The sequence below is a fragment of the Ceratocystis lukuohia genome, assembly GCF_044167205.1.
Source record: "Ceratocystis lukuohia strain C4212 chromosome Unknown Supercontig3_pilon, whole genome shotgun sequence".
Taxonomy (NCBI): domain Eukaryota; kingdom Fungi; phylum Ascomycota; class Sordariomycetes; order Microascales; family Ceratocystidaceae; genus Ceratocystis; species Ceratocystis lukuohia.
The window spans coordinates 3,558,403-3,578,483 of NW_027263522.1; the positions used below are offsets into that span (position 1 = coordinate 3,558,403).

Sequence of the window (20,081 nt, forward strand, 5' to 3'; positions counted from 1 at the left end):
CTTGCTAGTTTCTTCTAAAAACGAAAGGCAAGATAAAATGAAGAAGCCGAAAGTAAGATACAAGTTGCCGCAGATAGCGAAATAAAAGACGCGATGAAAAAGAAGAGAAGGAAAACAAAGACAGAGAAAGGAATAATCTGAGAACTGAATGAAGCCTGCCGCCTGGTTCTGCATTTCGTCATATATCCCATCAATAGCTAAGCCTACCGAAAAGTGGGTATTCTACAGGGTGACTGTTGCTTTTCGCACTAGCTGACATGAGATTAGGCCTAAAAAGGTAAGCAAGGTTTTGTAACTATAGGGCTTATCAGCGGCTAAACAGGAAGTTGAGGCCTAATACAGGGGTGCATTACAGCACTACTCACAAGCAACATCCAACTTGTCGATGTGCTCAAAGCAGCATCCAATTTTTCTGGGTGCCAGCCAAGAACTAATCCGCAACACTCACAGAGCGCCACTACAGACAGCGAGCTGGGCGCGCACACATCCGAAGGCAAGTCTTTAGACTCCAGCTATTGCCAGCATTTCTCCTTGTTCTTTGCTGTCACTCTACTATCATTACTCTTAGCTCCAGTATGCTCCTCAATGCCATGCAGCGCTCAGCCCCGCTCACTATACGGGCTACAGCAGGTCTAGCACGCCCATTAGCCGCTCCATTGGCCTCTATTCCTGCGTCTCAATGGGCCTGCAGAGGGATCTCCCAGGCATTTGTAGCCAGACGCCAACGGACCGTGGGCTCTGTTTCACAGCACTGTTATATCTCTTCTGCTGCGACTGAGGCACCCGTGTCTGCCTCCTCGTCTTCCAATCTCAGCAAGCTTCTGTCTATAATTGAACGCACAGAGGCCATGTTCCTTGCGCGGAAAGATGTGCCGTGCGAGCCTGTCATTATGACTGCCCTTAGGGCATGCCACACCGCCGCCAAGGCCATAACATCGGCCAATGCTGAGACTGGAAAGCAGCCGGGCAACAGCCTACTACAAGTCGATGACAAGCTAGCTAAGGCTCCATCACACAAGAGCACATTTGCAGAGTTGCGAAAGAATACCATGCTGCGAATCTCTCAGGCTGCCTTCAACATTATCTCTGCCCCCAATGTCGTGGTCACTATGCCATTGTTGAAGCAGTATATCCAGATACACGCAGAGCTGGGGCTGGCCAATACAGTCGCCGAGGCTCTAGCTATGTACGGCTCAAAACCGGTGCCTGTCGAATCCGCCAATGGCGTCATCTCCTTCAAGAAACGGTACCCCAAACTACCTTCAGCTGCGATAGACGAAGATGTAGCTGCTGCTGCTTTGCAGGTAGCGCTACAGGCGAAGAACCTAGATGCAGCTGTCAACATTGTCGATGTGTGTTACTGCACTCAGGCATTCTACCTTCGCAAAATAATGGCGTCTGCTACTGTGCCAGCACTGGCAGCAGGCTTGATACCTGCTACATCATACGGCATTGCCTCGGCGTTTGCTAGCTACAACTCATCCATTGACCCTGGAATGGCGACCTCGTTTGCTTTCATGGGCATCATGGCATACATTGGCTTCACTGGTAGCATGGGTGTTGTGGCCCGCATGTCCATGATGGACCATATGAACCGAGTCACCTGGATGCCTGGTACGCCAATGCGCAAGCGATGGCTCAGGGAGGACGAGCGTGCGGCAATGGACAAGATTGCTACAGCATGGGGTTTCCAGGAGTCATGGAAGCATGGCGAGGAGTCTGGCCCAGAATGGGCTTCCTTAAGGGAGTATCTCGGTCTAAAGGACATGATTCTCGACAGGGTGGAGTTTATGGAAGGCATGAACTGAGGTTAAGGAAGGGGGGCGGCATCGGTCGTGCCTTGCAAACACTATCGATGTATTGATCCCTATTAATATGTACAACAAGTGTAACAACCCTAAACATCGCAATAATCCTCCAAGGCGGTGACAGAAGTAGTAGGGTTAACATCATGAGAGCCTCCGTTTGCTGTTAGTGGGGCACGTCCCAAAGTCAAGCCTCGAAATTGGAGCTTTCTAGAACCATCTCTAGGGATTTTGTGTGCCTGGCTTTTAGGAAGGCCGTCAACTCTAAAGCCAAAAAGTAAAATAAGGCTAAAAATGTATTAAGAGAACTGTTGATTCCGTTCACATCTTTTTTTTTTCCGCACGCCAACCTTCTAATATAAGTTTTAGAACTGCGTTTATAAACTGCGTTTCGAAATCGTGCAGTTAGCTCCTCAATCACTAATTGCTCGGCGCTCTAGATTTTATCACCAGTACGTCGTATAACGTACCTACCCAACCATAATATACACATCATGGCTCAAAAGTGCGTTCGCCAGGGCTGTGGCAAGGCCTTTGCCGATGTCAATGAGCCTTGCGTTTATCACCCCGGCCCGCCTATTTTCCACGAGGGCCAAAAGGGTACGTTTTGCTTTCTGTCCTGCCTTTAATTTGACTTGCTACGTCCCCTTCTTGTCGTCAATTTCCTGACGACGCTGTTGAAGCGGCTTGCGCTAGCTCGTTGTACAGCATATGATTACTACGTCTACTGTAAGGACATCCCCTACTGACTTTTGCGGCATTCGTTGTTTTTTAGGCTGGAAATGCTGCAAGCCCCGCGTCCTGACTTTCGACGAGTTCCTCACCATCCCGCCCTGCACTACTGGTATCCACTCAACTACCGAAGCCGCCGCTAAGCTCGAGGAAGCCGCTCCCGTGGATCAAGATGAGCTGGATCTCAAGATTAGCAAGATGAATGCTGCCGCTGCCGCTGCCGCCAACGTCCCGGGCCGCAAACCTGTCTCGGCTCCGCAGGCAGTTGCCGCGACGCCCCCTCCCCCTCCAGAGTCCGAAGATGACGACCCGAGCCTCGATATCCCTGACGGCAAGACCTGTAGACGGCGCACGTGCGGCGCAGCTTTCAAGGCAGGCGCCAGCAGAGACGGAGAAAGCTGCGTTTATCACCCTGGTGTGCCCATCTTCCACGAGGGGTCAAAGGGTTACACCTGCTGCAAGCGCCGCGTGATGGAGTTTGAGCAGTTCATGAAACTCGAGGGTTGCACTACTAAGAACAGACACTTGTTCATTGGTAGTGGCTTGAAGGAAAAGAAAGCTACTAACGGCGCCGAGGAGATTCTAGAAACTGTCCGGTACGTTTGATATCTTGACTGTAAAGCAGCAGTAGGACCATTGTCGCCGTCACTAACATACATCGATAGGAGGGACTTCTACCAAACTGTCGGCACTGTCATCGCATCCTTTTTCCTAAAAAAAATTGTCAAAGAAAAGTCAACAGTTGAGTTCACTGACAAGCTCATTAAGCTTGATCTAGTGACGTCAGACCCGACTCCCAAGCGCTTCACCAAGGATATCAATACGTTTGGTCTTGTAGACCCTGCTAAGTCAGAGTTTAAGATTCTAGGCACCAAGCTGGAGGTTGTTCTAGCGAAGGGTGATGATTCCTCGTGGCCAGTCTTGAGCAGCGATGACGCGCATAGTGGCGAGATTCTGCAGGTTGGACGTGCTGGTCGGATGCAGGCGTAGAAAGACGGGGGGGGGATCCAATAGAGGGAATGTAGAGCCAAATGAAATACCACGAATATAGAATAGGCACTTGTGATGAACTAACATTGGCGTGTCATTTTGGTCATGGCCTTGTCACTCTTCAAGGTTGGATGAGTTGAATACGTACTATCTACCACTTTCTCACTAGAGCCCCGTATTTTCACCGATGACTAAGCAATATAGACCCCTGCTTTCACTGCTGTTTATGGCAAAGTTGCCCCACTTTAACTTCAACTCTTTCTGTCTCCAAAGCTCTGACATGCAAACGCAACAACAAAAGACGATACCTGCCAACCTACATACATACAGACGCGCATACGCAATCCTAGCGGCAACGCAAAAGGAACATAAAAGGCCTAAGCTTCCATCGCTGCTCGCATCATTCGCAACTTGGCCAAGAATTATTTCTTAGAGGCGCTCGCTAGCCCTGACATTGAATCAATCATCTATTATCCCCAAGCTCAACTTAGCCTAGTCTGCTTCATCTCATCTGATAATTGCGGCCTCTACTCTCACCTCTTTACAAAACATTTATCTCGTCCCATCGTCGCCTTGACCGCTTTGCCTTTCGCCTGTCTAACTGCCCGCTCTCCTACCTTCTACAACTATGGGGCGCTCCGATAATCCTCAACCTGCCGCTGGCTTGCAGCATCCTCAACCGCAACAGCCCCCATCGCCACTTAACAACACATACTCTGCACAACATCATCAGCGCATGCACTCACCACTTCCCCTTTCGCTACCTTCTATGACACCGCCTGCTCGTGCCGGTAGCTCCGGCTCTAGCCGGCCCCACAGCCGCCACGTCTCAGTATCTCGGGGTGCTTCGCAACCACCTACAGGGCCGACCCCGTTGGCCGCTCCCAGCAACATAGCATTGCCGTCACCGTCGCTTCAACCCCCACTACCTCAACCCAAACAGCTATCCAAGCGCAGCACGTCGCCTGAGCGCCCACCTGTTAGCCCCATAACCCCGCCTCTTGCGCACGTAAAGCCTGAGGCTACTACAACAGCTCCTACTACGACTGCGACTGCGACTGCGACTGCGACGACCACTACCACTACCACGACCACGACCACGACCACGACGATGACGAAGAAAACGGGCAAACAAAACAATCGCACCATCATCATCAGCAAGCCCAACAAGAACGCACAACCTATGCAATCCGCACAAGCCGCGCAAGTAACGCAAATCACACCACAACAACAGCAAGCCTCACAACCACTTTCCCAACAACTTCCCCCTCGGCCAGCTCTTACTCATAACAATCAACTGGATATGGCAACAAACGTAATACCACCGCCAACCCCGCTACCTCTGGATCTCGAGACAAATCCTGATGTTATCGCTCTACAAAGCGCTATCGCTATTTTGCAGATGCAGCGGCGGCGCGCAGAAGCCGATATAATTGCGCTACAGCACGCCAAAAATGAAGCCCTTGCTAAGCCTGAAGCCTTTCTAGCAGATCTGCGCTCAGGCGCAGTGAAAATGGCTGGGGGCCTATTACCCGGGGAACACAACGCTGGCGAAACTATCCCATCATATTCCGACTCCGACTCTTCTGATGACGATAGTAATAACAGTGATAATGATGGGGATATTGACATGGTTGACTCCGCAACAAACGGCGGCGAGGGCAGCTCTCAGGACCAAGCCGTTGCCGCTGCGCGCGCCGAAAAGAAGAAAGCAAAGACGACCAAGAATCAGAAGCCGCCTAAGCCCGCATGGGCTAGCCTTCCCGGCGAGCAAAGCATTGTGCGATGTCCACCTATCAATTGGGCACAGTATGCCGTTGTCGGCGAATCACTCGATAAGCTGCATGCAGAGCAAGTTTCCCGACCAAACGGTGGTATGCCGGCTATATTCACGGCTAGCGCTGGAGGCATCGGTGCAGCTGGGGGCGGTACGTACGAATTCCGCGGTGCGAGTGCTGCAGCGGCTTCGGGGCCAGGAGAAAAGTACCTTGGCATCGCAGCACCCTATGTGCCGGGAAGAGACGTGCTTCCAAATTCACGCAGGAAGAACCCAACAGTGGCTAGCGTTGCTGGTGGTGGAGCAGCTGGAGGAGGACGCAAGAATGCAAAGCCACCAGGACGGCCACCGAAACGGTAAGGTGCACGTCATTCTGTATGACCTTTGCAAGATCATGGCTGCCTGACTGCTATAGGAGGGAAGGCGGGAGGTAATTTAAACCCGAAAGAGGCTTGTCTATCTTTTAAGAGTCGTGGCTACTATTGCTCATGGGTTTTGATTTGATTTGTTCCTTTGTGTAATAAAAGAAAGTACTAGATTGGTTGATGACGTCACGGCGAACTTGTATTTGTTGAGTTAGGATTTATCATTGATTCTTGAGCGTGATAAAAAAAAAAGCAGGTGCAAAACAAAAAGAACAATCCTTTGCCTATTTGACCAATGACAAAGATAAATATTACGTATGGACATGTTTTCTTCCCTTCCCGTTGAACGAATAGCTACGTAGTTGTTGCTACGCTATCAAGTCTGTGTGACCCATACCTAGAGTTTTGTATTTGCTGGTCGACAGAAAAAATGACAGCAACGAGGAAAGAGAGGTAGCGGCTCTCAGGGTTGTTAGTAATCAAGGCCGGCAGGTGTGATCTTTCCGGGGAGGCAACCGGACGTGTTGGTTTAGTTGGTCATTGCTCTGCACAAGTTAGCAAGGATGACAATATAGACTAGATATCATTAAATGGACGGTCCAGTTACAACTTACTCCATCATCTGTTCCACAGACCTACGAAGATAACGCTTGTACATCTTGCGGTCTTGTGGAGAGCCCCAGAACATCTGAAAGGCTTTGGGATTCACGCGTGCTCGAGGATCATATATGGGGTTTTCCTCTTCTAGCACGTCAACAATTCCATGAATATGTGACATGACGTCCTCGAGCTTGCGAGGGTTGGGAAAATAGCAAAGGGTACCATCTGCGGCGACTCTATGATGGAATATTGGCGGGTCCATGCGTACTCGGGGCTGCTCTTCGGGAAAGCGTGGGCTAAAGTGTATTTTGATGCGGAAAAAACCGCCGTCGAGATCCCCCATGGGTTTCCCAAAGTATGTCAGGATCCACACGAACGGGTTGCCATCTTGTAGGCTAAGTTCATGTGGAAAGGCAGCCGGTTTCAAGGCATTGACAATTTGAATATACTTGTTGGCTAAGTTTGCAGCAATAGAGTGCTCGTTCTGAACTGCAAAAGAGCCTTCTTTAGCCCAGGAAAGTGTCTCGCCGTCAATAGCATTCTTGATTTGAGTAAGTCGCCGACCAAGTTCCGGATAGTTGAAATTGCCTGACATTTTGTTGTCTGGGCTTTCAAACGGCATGTCTTCAAACCCTTGATCGGGCTTTGTGTTTCTAGTACCCAGCTCGACGGTGTTTAGGTATGATGAATAATACCAGAGGAAGCGGTTTTTGCACAGGCTTTTGAAGGGCATGGCAGACCATAGTACTTTATCAAGATTGTAATCGAATTTTGAGGGCTGCTCCTTGGCTTTCCCATCTGGTAATATGTTCAAGTAATCTTCAAGACGTTGAATAACAGTGAGTCTCAACGTTTCGTGGCGAATCTGTTTTTCATTAGCAGCGATACTAGGCAGCGTGAGGTAGAGAGTGGACTGAAGCACCTTTTCCGCATATAGTGGCATCCTCCTCAAGTCGTCTTGCAAATGAGCCTTTTCAAACCCCGGTTCGTTCTCGTACGGGTTGGACGACATGAGGCTTTGAATGCTGAGCAAGATAGACTCCATACCTTGCGCAGCCGACCATTGTTCGCCCGATTCCCCACGCCATGTGCTACTAGAATGTTAGTTCTGTGAACCTTTTCCGGAGAAATTAGAACGGTAAAATTAAGGTGGTATATACCCGAGAATCGACCTAGAGACAAGACAGTTAGTAATAGAGACACTGTCTGTATACTGCGCTACTTATAGATAGATAAAGACAGAAGCTTACAAGCACACCTTGCCGGAAGAATATATGTTAGGGTTGAAACGAGTGCGCCCGGCATTTGTCGTCAGGGACGTGACCACTGGTGGCTTTCGTGGATAATCTAAAGATGTAATAAAGACTATTGGTCAGTACTACGGCGGCTAAGACTAGGATTCTTTCAGTCAATGTTTCTTGAGTAGACCAGGGACCTTTCAGCTAAGTTGGCGGCTGGCCTAAGTTGGGGTTGGATTGAGATAGAAAGCGGCTGGGGGGGGGGGGAGGGCAAGCAGCTCGCACATGCACTACGCACCCTGATCGAATTTCATAGAAAACTGCAACATGTCTGTCAGTACTGCACATCGTTCAACAATCAGTAATTATAAGTGCAATATCCCTACCTCAAAGAAGCCAAACTCATAAGGCGTGTCAGGAGGGCCGATAATCATCGATCTAATAAAGCGAACATCGGCATCATTACATGCGACAGCGAGAGCTGAAAAAGTTGGATTAGCTAGCTGACATGCGAGACTACGGCTGAGAAAACCGACATACACAAGTCTTCATTTCGCTGAAGGTCCCCGATTTCCTGTAAAATGTTGTTAGCCTTGCAAACCCCATACCAGCCAGTAAAGCTCCAAGCTTCAGTTTGGAGAACGGCTATAGTTGCAAATGCACATTAGGCTGCAACCTAGCACCATGCAAAGCATACCTTGCTGATTCGAATCATAGATTGACTAGCCATGATAGCGATGGTCTGTCTGCCTTGCAGAGTGTGGGCGTGACTCCCTCTTACTAGCTGTATATGTTAGAAGATAGCGATGCCGTAGCCGATAGACGATGGTTTGTATGTGGTGGGGTGAGAGAGTAACAGTTTGCTAGCAGTCGTTGAAGTTGTATCAAGACCAAGGAGAAACCTAATTTGAGATTTTAGGGTCAAGAAAGGCTGAAACAAATAACGAAAATGAAAGAAGCGAAGTAAGAGAAAAAAAAAGGGCACATAAAGGGAGGAGCGAAACACTATTTATTTGGGTTGTTTTGGGCGACAGCTAAAAATTAAGAAGCTATCTCGGCCAGCCACAGATAATGTAGACAAATAATATATGGAGGAGGGAGGGAAACGAAGTGCGGAGGTCTGCTTGTGATTAGAGTATTAAAGTACCAAAATAGGGCCAGCCAAACAAACGGTGGGAGCGCTTACTACTATCAAAACAGAACTTATAGGACTCAACAGTGAGTTAGGAAAAATAGAAGGTGCTAGAACAAAGCCTAGTTTGTTGTTTTCTTCGGGCGTCATTCACAGCTTTGTAGCGTTGTAGCTTGTAGCTTGTAGCTTGTAGCTTGTAACTTGTAGCTTTGTAGCTTGTAGCTTGTAGCTTGTGGCTTGTAGCTTAGTCTAGCTGCTACTTGCCTCAGGAGTCGCTCACAACGGCTGCCACTTCAAGGTTAGATTGACTAACCCACCCGTTGATGCCCTACATCTTTTGCTTCCCAATCCAATGACATCACGTATTTCAAGACACACAAGCTTTGGTGTCTGTTGGTTCCTACACAACTCTATTCCACTTTGTCTGAGCTTCGGCTTCTTATGATAAGATTGAGGAATGCAAATAGTGGAGTGCAGCTGCAGACATCTGCTACCAGCTGTAATGCACCTGTCACCCATGAACAACCCAAACAGCATTGTGAATAATACGCGTTTAACTTTTATGGTTTAATTGAATTTTAGGTTTCGCGCAACAAATACTATCCACATATACGTGCCTCCATCAAGTTATCACCGCAATAACGCTTATCACCAGTCTACAGTTCCACCACTTACACGCTACCCATAGTGCCTAGCCCCCAATGGCCAGCTTCTTCGATCTGAAGGCCAGGAAAGCCGCTGCCGCTAACAGTACTACAACCAAGCAAGATAAAGGCGCCGACGCTGGCCGCACCCAACCATGGGTTGAGAAATAGTCGGTAGACTTGTAGCCTCCATAACATTGACAGTTGTTGCTAACACGTCTTTTCCTTTCTTTTCTCTTCAGCCGGCCCAAAACTCTGGATGACGTTGCTGCCCAGGATCATACTACCACCATTCTACGAAAGACTCTACATGCTTCCAATGTTAGTCTGGCATCTCCAACGATTATACTAAACAACAATCGCATCTAACTTACAAATTTCACTTCGCAGCTACCTCACATGTTGTTCTATGGCCCGCCGGGAACTGGTAAAACATCTACCATCCTAGCCCTTGCAAAGGAGCTCTACGGCCCTGAGATGATCAAAAGCCGCGTTCTTGAACTGAACGCCTCTGACGAGCGAGGTATCTCAATCGTCCGAGAAAAAGTCAAGGACTTTGCCCGTATGCAGCTTACAAACCCGCCATCTCATTATAAGGACAAATATCCATGTCCCCCTTTCAAAATCATCATTCTCGACGAGGCTGATTCTATGACCCAAGACGCACAAAGTGCGCTTCGCCGAACGATGGAGACGTACAGCAAAATCACCCGCTTCTGTCTAATCTGCAACTACGTCACTCGCATAATAGACCCCCTTGCCAGTCGTTGCAGCAAGTTCCGATTCAAGAGTCTTGACCAAGGAAACGCTAAGAAAAGGCTAGAAGAGATTGCCGCAAAAGAGGGTGTCCTAGTTGATGACGGAGCTATTGATGCCCTAATCAAGGCTAGCGATGGCGATTTAAGAAAGTCCATTACCTTTCTTCAAAGTGCTGCAAGGCTAGTCGGTGCAAAGCCAAAAGACGGCGACGGCGATGAAGCCATGGACCCTGGCACCACGCAATCCATGGTAACCGTCAAAATCATTGAAGACATTGCTGGTGTTATCCCTGATGCCACTGTTGACCACCTATTGGAGGCCATCCGGCCCAATCCCAGACAAGAAGCATACCCTCGAATCTCGGCAGTTGTAGAAGATATTGTTGCTGATGGCTGGAGTGCCAGTCAAGTGTTGAGCCAGGTGAGCCTATCCGTTAGCAATCAAAGGTAGACTGATACTAATATCCCCCAACAGTTGTATCAAACCATCGTCTATGATGAGGCTATTGCCGACAAGCATAAGAACAAAATTGTCCTTGTCTTCTCCGAGATTGATAAGCGCCTCCTTGATGGTGCAGATGAGCATCTCTCAATACTAGATCTTGCTCTCAGAATAGCGGAAGTCTTGGCGCAATAGTGCTTACTAAATAGTTCCAGTCAGCCACTTGCAAAACTTAGATTCATACCTGTATTTATTGACACATTTAGACGGCCGTTTGATTCTTCTATTATTCGTAGATTTCTTCTAGCAATGACCTCATCCTGCCCATCAATAGACGATGATTTTACATACTAAATTCACTGCCCTATCAACCCTAGTTTTCCGTTGATTCGCTTCCAAATGTCACAGTTTTCCTTCGCACCAACTCTATTATCATCAGCCTCACACCGGTCCTGTCCAGACTCCGGGTCAATCGCCCCTTGTATCTCAACTAAGACAGCTTGTGTAGTCTCAAGGGCCACTTGACCTACCTCCATCTTCTCCGCAACGGCTTCCATATTAGAGATTTTGGCTGCTTCTGCTGAGTACGACCACTCTAAAACCCGAGTGGAAGGGGCTGGCGCTTCTTCATCCACCCCTTCATGATATTTGTCTGTGCCGTATGAAATCAGCAGCTGACTCTCCTCAGCTAAGTGATCCAAGACTTGACAACTTTCTTTGTCTTGCTTGGAAAAGCTAGAGTTTATATGGGCTTTATGAGATATAATTCCCCGTTGCTCTCGGGAGAGCGTAAAAAGCTTATTGAGATAGGGTGTCATCAGATGCGCAATCGAGTCTGCTTTGGGTATATCTGCACCACGTTGTGGCTCTAGTGGCGTTGGTAAAAACTCAGCATCGATCTTAGGAACTGATTCAATTATATTGAGTAACGCTTGTCGGTATTCATTGTACTCCGTATATTTATGTTTGGCTCCCTGAGTGAGGGCCGCGATTTCTTCAATACTAGGAATCTTGTTTGTCTTTGGCGATTTGGTGGGCTCGTTGACAGCGGTATCCTGTGATGCTTTCGACAACTCCGTCTCAATCCATTTTATGAGTTCATTACGTGTTGCGTTGAGGGCATAACGTTTCCGTGTTTCGGCAATTTGCTTCGAGTCTATCGGTAATGACTTTCTGGCAGCTTCCAGACGCTTTTCTTCCTGCTTGAGGAGAGCCTTGGTCTTGATAGTTTGTTTTCGGAGCTCGTTAAGCTCGTTTTGGGATATAGTAGAGTCATCTCCATAAACTCTACATTCGTCCACGATTCCAACGATAACTTCTTCGGGTATCTCTGGCAATGGGACTGAGCCATTGAGTATGTCCACAGGGTCAAGAAACCCAGGTTGAGCCGCTGGCTTACCACTCATCTCGTCGAGATATTGGGTCACCTTCTTTAATTTTTCCTCTTTTTGTTTTGATTTAATGAGAGCAAGTTTCTCGCAAACAATGTCCGTATTACCCAAAACTCTCGCAGGCTCAGTTAGCGGCGGTTTTGATAATTGGGACCGCACATTTTGAAAGGCCAATGTTGCTTTCAGATTAGTTTCCAATGCCTGCAGATACTGCCGCCTGAGACCCATCAAATCTGAGGGTATATTGACTTGAGAGGATTCATCAACCAAGGAGACTGGACTCTCAAGTTCAGGCCCATCTATTGAGTCTTGAAGATAGAGTGCAAGTGTCCTTCTAATGTAAGCCACTTCATCTCTCTGCTTAATATAAGGCTCTAAAGTCTTCTTTAATGCCACAATATCGCTTTTGACTGATGACATGACCCCACTTGATGTTTTAATGGTTTCAGAAAAAGAGGTTGAGATATTAGCGAATATTGATAATAGGAGTCAAAAAATGAAGTAATACACTGTATTCTTGGCTATTTCTAAGAGATAGTTGGACACCAAAAAACCCAGCTTAGGGTTATCGGATTACATAATAGACTTTGCGACGCGAGTCCACGTGACTGCCCGATTTACGCCACACAAAGCTTTGAGGCTGAAAATTATAATTTTTGATAGGTTTGCGACAAACTAAAGTTATCGCAAAATCGCAAGGCTAGGCTCATACGTTTGAGCTACACACCACTCTTTTGTGCCAATTAGGTTCTGAAAACACTTAAACTTGCTACTTCACACCTAATATTGCACCAAGATCTCTAGTTTTCTGTTTCATTTGTTGAATGACCTTACTTGCCTTAATTTAACATTCTGTGGGAGCTTACCTGGCTTCTCAGCCTTGGTTACACATCTTCACCGGCTTCAATTCAACCCGACTACCACGACAACCTGCCCATCATGTCGGGCGCCAATCGCGATGTATCCCAGTACAAATACTCGGCCATGTCTAACCTGGTTCTCCAGGCAGACCGTCGGTTCGTTACGAGACGAAACGATGAGGCTACTGGCGACCCTGAATCTCTCTCCGGGCGCTTGAAGATTGTCGACATGGGCTCTAGAGTACTTCGAGACAGTCTACCGAAATCTAAAAAATCTTCCATGTTATCAAGTATCGAGCGTGGCAATGCACAAGATGGGAGAGACATTCTTGAGCGCGAAAAGCGCAAGAGCAAGGTTGGAAGCGCCCTCGGCCGTGGCCTCAGTGCTGCTGACATTGCTGTTGAGGGCATTCAGTACAGACCACGCACCGTTGAGACGCGGGCAACCTTCAATCTCATTCTCACTATTGTTGCCAACAATCTTGGCGATGTTTCCTATGATGTGGTGCGGAGTGCTGCCGATGCAGTCTTAGAGTATCTCAAAGATGAGGATATGAAGGACTTTGACAAGAAAAAGGAAATCGACGACATTCTTGGCACTTCCCTGAGTCCGAAGGAGTTTAACGAGTTGATCAACTTGTCAAAGAAGATAACTGATTACGACGCACAAGATGACGAATCCCAAACGAGCGCTATGGATGTTGACAATAACGACGAATTAGACGACCGCCAGGGCGTTGCCGTTGCCTTTGATGACGATGACGGTGACGAAGAGGGAGGCTTTGTAGACGAGGTCCGAGATCAATCTTCCGACGATGAAGACGAAGAAGAGGACAACGACCAAGAAAAGTCTGACGACAAAAATGACGAGAATATAAGCGACGACGAAATGTTGATTGACTCGGCGCCTGCTGCTACTGGCCTTTCTGAGAAGTCAAAGGAGACGACGAAATCGATACCTGCCCGTGAAATTGATGCCTACTGGCTGCAGCGTCTCATTGGAAAACTGTACGAAGACCCCCACGAACAACATGACAAGACCATCGAGGCTCTACGAATATTATCAGGCGAGCCGGATGAGGCTGGTGGTGAGGAAAAGCAGCTACGCGAAATCGAAAACGATCTCATGGAGTTGTTTGACTTCGAACATCACGAACTCGTTAACAGACTTATCGCAAACCGTGAAAAGGTTGTATGGCTTACTCGGCTTGCGCGGGCTGATGGTGAGGAGAAGCGTCTCGTAGTTGAGCGTGAGATGGCATCTGAGGGCCTGCAATGGATTCTGAACGAGCTTCACGGCAAGGGATCAAGCGAGGCTAAGCTCAAGAAAGAAATTAAGATGGATATCGACGTTCCAAGTGATATTATCTCTGCGCCTGTTAAGACTGAAAAGGACGAGGGTCAACTAGTTGGTGGGCTGAAACCCCGCAAGATTGTAAACCTTGAGAACCTGGTGTTCGATCAGGGCAACCATCTTATGACAAATCCAAAAGTCCGCCTACCTGAAGGGTCAACAAAACGCACGTTCAAAGGCTATGAAGAGATCCATGTCCCTCCTCCTAAGAAGCGAAACGACCCTAATGACCGTCTCATTCCCATATCTGACCTCCCCGAGTGGGCTCGGTGTCCTTTTAGCACCACGAAGTCCCTTAACCGCATCCAATCACAATGTTTCCCTACTGCTTTTGAGAATGATGGCAACATGTTAGTTTGTGCCCCAACTGGTAGTGGTAAAACGAATGTTTCTATGCTTACTATCTTGCGTGAGCTGGGCAAACATCGTGATCCCTCTACTGGTGTGATCGATCTCGATGCCTTTAAGATTGTGTATATTGCACCCTTGAAGGCCTTGGTTCAGGAGCAGGTCGGCAACTTTGGTAAGCGCCTTGAGCCTTATGGGGTTACTGTTGCCGAGTTGACTGGTGATCGCCAGCTCACTAAGCAGCAAATTTCCGAGACTCAGATTATTGTAACTACACCTGAGAAATGGGACGTCATTACCCGCAAAGCTACCGACCTTACCTATACTAATCTTGTTCGTCTGATTATTATCGACGAAATTCATTTGCTACATGATGATCGTGGGCCTGTTCTTGAGAGCATTGTGGCTCGTACCATTCGCAAAACAGAACAGTCTGGGGAACCTGTGAGAATTGTCGGGTTGTCTGCTACACTGCCCAATTACAGAGACGTCGCTAGCTTTGTACGCGCAGATCCCGCAACTGGCGTCTTCCATTTTGATGGGTCATTCCGTCCCTGCCCTCTTCGCCAAGAGTTTATTGGTGTTACCGATCGGAAACCTATCAAGCAGCTAAAGATCATGAATGACGTGTGTTACAATAAAGTCATTGAGCACGTAGGAACCAACCGCAACCAGATGTTGATTTTTGTACATTCTCGAAAGGAAACAGCCAAGACTGCTCGTTATATTCGCGACAAGGCTTTGGAACTGGGTACCATTAACCAGATTCTGCGTCATGATGCTGGATCTCGCGAGGTTTTGAAGGAGGCTGCTGATGATGCGACGGACAAAGACCTTAAGGACCTTCTGCCTCAAGGCTTTGGTATTCACCATGCCGGAATGAACCGCATGGACCGCTCCGATGTCGAGGATCTTTTTGCTCGTGGTGCTATCCAGGTCCTCGTCTGCACGGCTACTTTGGCTTGGGGTGTTAACTTGCCTGCTCACACTGTCATCATCAAGGGCACTCAGGTCTACTCCCCCGAAAAGGGTAGCTGGGTTGAGCTGAGCCCTCAGGATGTTTTACAGATGCTGGGCCGTGCTGGCCGCCCCCAGTTCGACACGTACGGTGAGGGTATCATCATTACTTCTCAGTCCGAGATTCAGTACTATTTGTCCCTCATGAACCAGCAGTTACCTATTGAAAGTCAGCTTGTGAGTCGTTTGGTTGACAATCTCAACGCTGAGGTTGTTTTAGGCAATGTGCGAACGCGTGACGAGGGTGTTGAATGGCTTGGATACACTTACCTATTTGTTCGCATGCTGCGATCGCCTGGTTTGTACCAGGTTGGTGCTGAGTATGAAGATGATGATGCTTTGGAGCAAAAGCGCGTGGACTTGATTCATTCCGCGGCCTTGATCTTGCGGAAGTCAAATCTGATCAAATATGACGAAAAGACTGGTAAGATCCAGTCTACGGAGTTGGGGCGCATTGCTTCTCATTACTACATCACACATGACTCTATGGAGACGTACAACGCCCTTATTCAACCTTCCATTACTGTCATCGACTTCTTCCGCATCTTCGCTCTATCGGCTGAGTTCAAGTACATCCCCGTTCGTCAGGACGAAAAGGTTGAACTTGCGAAGCTCCTCCAGACCGTCCCAATCCCAATCAAGGAAAGCATTGAAGAGCCTCACACTAAAATTAATGTGCTTCTTCAGGCCTATATCTCGCGCCTCAAGCTAGATGGCTTGGCTCTCGTTGCTGACATGGTCTATGTTACTCAATCAGCTGGACGTATTCTGCGTGCCGTCTTTGAGATTACTATGAAAAAGGGGTGGTCATCAGTGGCCAAAACTGCCTTGGATCTATGTAAAATGGCGGAAAAGCGGATGTGGCCTACTATGTCTCCTCTACGACAGTTCCCTAGTTGCCCCAAAGACGTGGTGCACAAGATGGAGCGGATTGAGGCGCCATGGAGCGCCTACTTTAATCTCGACCCACCTCGAATGGGTGAGCTCCTAGGCATGCCTCGTGCCGGTCGAACTGTTTGCGAGTTGGTTGCCAAATTCCCCCGCCTTGAGGTTCAAGCCTATGCTAAGCCTATTACGCGCTCTCTACTACATGTCGGATTGTCAATTTCGCCCAATTTTGAGTGGGATGACAACGTCCATGGTACTTCTGAAGGCTTTTGGATTGTCGTTGAGGACTGTGACGGCGAGGAGATTTTGTTTTATGATCAGTTTGTGCTGCGCAAGGACTACGCTGTTTCCGAGGACAATGAACACATGGTAGACTTTACTGTTCCTATCTCCGACCCCTTGCCTCCCAACTACTTTATCTCTGTTATTTCTGATCGTTGGATGCACTCTGAGACTCGTTTACCCATAAGCTTCCAAAAGCTGATTCTGCCCGAGAAGTTCCCCCCTCACACAGAGCTGCTTGAGTTGCAGCCTCTGCCAGTGTCGGCGCTCAAACTGAAGGAGTACCAAGGGTTATACCCCGAGTGGGAACACTTCAACCGTATTCAGACACAGACTTTCAATTCGCTATTCACCACAGACCAGAACGTGCTTGTTGCAGCGCCCACTGGCAGTGGCAAGACAGTTTGTGCTGAGTTCTCTATTCTGCATCTTTGGTCTCAAAAGGACCACGGACGTGCTGTCTATGTAGTACCTAGTCAAGACCTTGTCGACATTCGTTTGCAAGATTGGCAGAAACGCCTCGGCGGGATTCGTGGCGGTAAGGAGATTGTCAAGCTCACGGGTGAGACTACACGTGACCTGAAGCTTCTTGAGCAAGGCGACCTGATTCTAGCCACCCCCTCACAGTGGGATGTTCTATCTAGACAGTGGCGTCGCCGCAAGAACGTGCAGACTGTCGAGCTGTTTATTGCTGATGAGCTGCATCTTTTGGGTGGTAACCAGGGCTATATATACGAGGTGATTGTATCTCGCATGCACTTTATCCGTACTCAAACTGAGCTCCCTATGAGAATCGTAGGGCTTAGTGTTTCCTTGGCTAACGCGAGGGATATTGGCGAGTGGATTGGCGCGAAGAAGCACGACATCTATAACTTCAGTCCGCATGTTCGTCCTATTCCTCTTGAGCTGCACATCCAGTCGTACTCTGTGCCTCATTTCCCTTCACTTATGCTTGCCATGGCTAAGCCGACGTACCTATCTATTCTCCAGCTTTCTCCTTCTCAGCCTGCAATTGTGTTTGTACCCAGCAGAAAACAGACCCGCGCTACGGCGCGTGATATTCTTGCTGCCTGCCTAGTAGATGACAACGAGGACCGATTCTTGCATGCCGATCCTGAGCAGCTAAAGCGTATTTTAGAGCATATCCACGAGGAGGCCCTTGCTGAGGCCATTTCACACGGTGTCGGCTACTATCACGAGGCATTAAGCCAGAACGACCGCAAGATTGTCAAGCATTTGTATGACAATGGAGCGATTCAGGTTCTGATTGCTTCACGCGATGTTTGCTGGGAGCTCAACAGCACAGCACATTTAGTAGTGGTCATGGGTACTCAGTATTTTGAGGGTCGTGAGCACCGCTATGTGGATTACCCAATTGCTGAGGTTCTCCACATGTTTGGCAAGGCACTCCAACCTTCCAAAGACGGTCGTGGACGCGGTACTCTGATGGTTCCCACAGCTAAGCGAGACTACTTCAAAAAGTTCCTCAATGAAGCTTTGCCTGTAGAGTCACATCTGCACAATTTCCTCAACGACGCGTTCGTGACAGAAGTTAGCACTAAAATGATTGAGTCGATTGACGACGCCATCAACTGGACTACCTTTACGTACTTTTATCGCCGACTGCTGGCTAACCCCAGCTACTATGCCTTGACGGATACTAGCCATGATGGTTTAAGCACGTATATCTCTGATCTCGTCGAGACGGCAATCAATGAGCTTTCAGAAGCAAAGATTATTGACTTCGATGAAGAAGACGGCTCTGTGTCGCCGCAGAACGCAGCCATGATTGCAGCGTACTATAATATTTCCAATGTCACGATGCAAACCTTCCTCATGTCCCTCAAGGCTACGACTAAACTTAAGGGTATTCTGGAGATTATCACGTCGGCTACCGAGTTCGAGTCGCTGCAGTCGCGTCGCCACGAGGAAAGTCTGTTGCGCAAGATCTACAACATGCTCCCTGTCAAAATGGCAGATGCTAATGCTGAATCGGCACATTTCAAAGCGTTCGTTCTGCTGCAGGCGCATTTTTCGCGTATGCAGCTGCCTATTGATTTGTCTAAGGACCAAGAGATCATCCTGTCTAAGGCCCTGAGCTTGCTTAGCGCTACGGTGGACATTCTCTCATCTGAAGGCTGGCTTAATGCCATGAATGCCATGGAGATGTCGCAAATGGTTGTGCAAGCCATGTGGGATCGTGATAGCCCGCTGAAGCAGATTCCCCACTTTTCACCTGAGGTTATTAAAGCAGCTAATGAAGCTGGGTAAGTAGTTTTGTTTTTAGTTTCATCCTAGAAGCGGTGAAGCATTTGCTAACATGTATTTGTCTGTAGTGTCAAGGACGTGTTCGACTTCATGGAAGCCATGAACCCCGAGGATCCTAACTATAAGACTCTTATTAAGCGGCTTTCCCTGTCAAACAGCCAGCTTGTTGAGGTCGCCAAATTCACCAATGAAAAGTACCCTGATATGGAACTGGAGCATGAGGTTGTTGACGCTGATGAGATTCAGGCCGGTGAGCCCGCTTACCTACAAGTTCAAATTACGCGCAACATCGAAGAGGACGACGACTTTGATGCGTCGGTGCATGCACCCTTTTACCCCGCCAAGAAGATGGAGAACTGGTGGCTAGTTGTCGGCGAGGAGGCAACGAAGACTCTCTTAGCAATCAAGCGAGTTACGGTGGGTGCTGAGCTTAAGATGAAGCTGGAGTTTACTGTGCCGACGGCGGGTGTGCACAAGTGCAAGCTGTTTATGATGAGTGACAGTTACATGGGGGTAGACCAGGAGCAGGAGTTTGAGGTTACGGCAGCTGAGGCTATGGAGGTGGACAGCGATGAGGAGGAGGAGGATGACGACGAGTAGAAAAGGGGGGGGGGTTAGTTCGCTGACTGTGGGTATGATTGTCCCCTGGTAAAGAGAGGGATGTGATATTTTTTTGTTGTTACCTGTGTCTTGTGTCTTGTGTGTCATACCCTAGGGTTTTCATGCAGTTTGTGGCTTGCTTCTGTTTCCTTTCTTTTTCTGGGATTTTAAGTGGCATAATTTGTTTTTGTTGTATAATAGACGTTTGAAAAACGCGGTGATTTCACTATTTGGCTACTACTATTCTGTGAGACGATATGGTAACAAACAGTGATATGATGATATGGATAAGGACGCCGGATGGGCGAGTGGCGGAGAGTTGTACAGCATGATTGTGGAGTACGACACATAGCTAGAGAAAGTCGAAGCGAGGCTAGCAGTGGCAATGAAGGAGAGAGTAAGATCACGATGAGGAAATAGATGTCAACTAACAGGAGCAGCGATGATGATTTTGCTGGACTGGGCGATGTGCAGGGGTTCAGACCGAGACTTTGCGAGGTCACAATCACATGAAGATGAGAATCGGCATTAGTCAGACACGCATACTATAATAAAGCATGGGGGGGGCTACAACTACATTCGTATACAAT

At 48.2% G+C, this 20,081-nt stretch overlaps 7 protein-coding genes across 7 annotated transcripts; 5 read left to right on the forward strand and 2 right to left on the reverse strand.

Moving 5' to 3' along the window:
- Positions 1-575: 575 nt before the first annotated feature.
- Positions 576-1,808, forward strand: HOO65_030897 (uncharacterized protein; the record flags this gene model as incomplete). The annotated part of the gene is made up of 1 exon (XM_071000517.1): positions 576-1,808. The coding sequence occupies one exon, from the start codon at positions 576-578 to the stop codon at positions 1,806-1,808; it is 1,233 nt and encodes a 410-aa protein (XP_070860576.1).
- Positions 1,809-2,299: 491 nt separating this feature from the next.
- On the forward strand, positions 2,300-3,527 carry HOO65_030898 (cord and cs domain-containing protein; the record flags this gene model as incomplete). Its single annotated transcript, XM_071002244.1, has 3 exons — positions 2,300-2,405; positions 2,581-3,133; positions 3,203-3,527. 3 exons carry the CDS (start codon positions 2,300-2,302, stop codon positions 3,525-3,527), a joined length of 984 nt encoding a protein of 327 aa, XP_070860577.1.
- A 628-nt stretch (positions 3,528-4,155) lies between these two features.
- On the forward strand, positions 4,156-5,664 carry HOO65_030899 (Cysteine and histidine-rich domain-containing protein 1; the record flags this gene model as incomplete). Its single annotated transcript, XM_071000518.1, has 1 exon — positions 4,156-5,664. The coding sequence occupies one exon, from the start codon at positions 4,156-4,158 to the stop codon at positions 5,662-5,664; it is 1,509 nt and encodes a 502-aa protein (XP_070860578.1).
- A 615-nt stretch (positions 5,665-6,279) lies between these two features.
- Positions 6,280-8,237, reverse strand: HOO65_030900 (ubiquitin-conjugating enzyme; the record flags this gene model as incomplete). The annotated part of the gene is made up of 7 exons (XM_071002024.1): positions 6,280-7,360; positions 7,430-7,441; positions 7,520-7,616; positions 7,806-7,827; positions 7,894-7,988; positions 8,048-8,081; positions 8,205-8,237. 7 exons carry the CDS (start codon positions 8,235-8,237, stop codon positions 6,280-6,282), a joined length of 1,374 nt encoding a protein of 457 aa, XP_070860579.1.
- Positions 8,238-9,340: 1,103 nt separating this feature from the next.
- HOO65_030901 (replication factor c) lies at positions 9,341-10,678 on the forward strand (the record flags this gene model as incomplete). Its single annotated transcript, XM_071002213.1, has 4 exons — positions 9,341-9,453; positions 9,526-9,604; positions 9,674-10,462; positions 10,517-10,678. The coding sequence occupies 4 exons, from the start codon at positions 9,341-9,343 to the stop codon at positions 10,676-10,678; spliced, it is 1,143 nt and encodes a 380-aa protein (XP_070860580.1).
- A 161-nt stretch (positions 10,679-10,839) lies between these two features.
- HOO65_030902 (uncharacterized protein) lies at positions 10,840-11,889 on the reverse strand (the record flags this gene model as incomplete). The annotated part of the gene is made up of 1 exon (XM_071000519.1): positions 10,840-11,889. One exon carries the CDS (start codon positions 11,887-11,889, stop codon positions 10,840-10,842), a length of 1,050 nt encoding a protein of 349 aa, XP_070860581.1.
- A 924-nt stretch (positions 11,890-12,813) lies between these two features.
- Positions 12,814-19,491, forward strand: HOO65_030903 (Pre-mRNA-splicing factor brr2; the record flags this gene model as incomplete). The annotated part of the gene is made up of 2 exons (XM_071001755.1): positions 12,814-18,890; positions 18,960-19,491. The coding sequence occupies 2 exons, from the start codon at positions 12,814-12,816 to the stop codon at positions 19,489-19,491; spliced, it is 6,609 nt and encodes a 2,202-aa protein (XP_070860582.1).
- Positions 19,492-20,081: the final 590 nt, after the last annotated feature.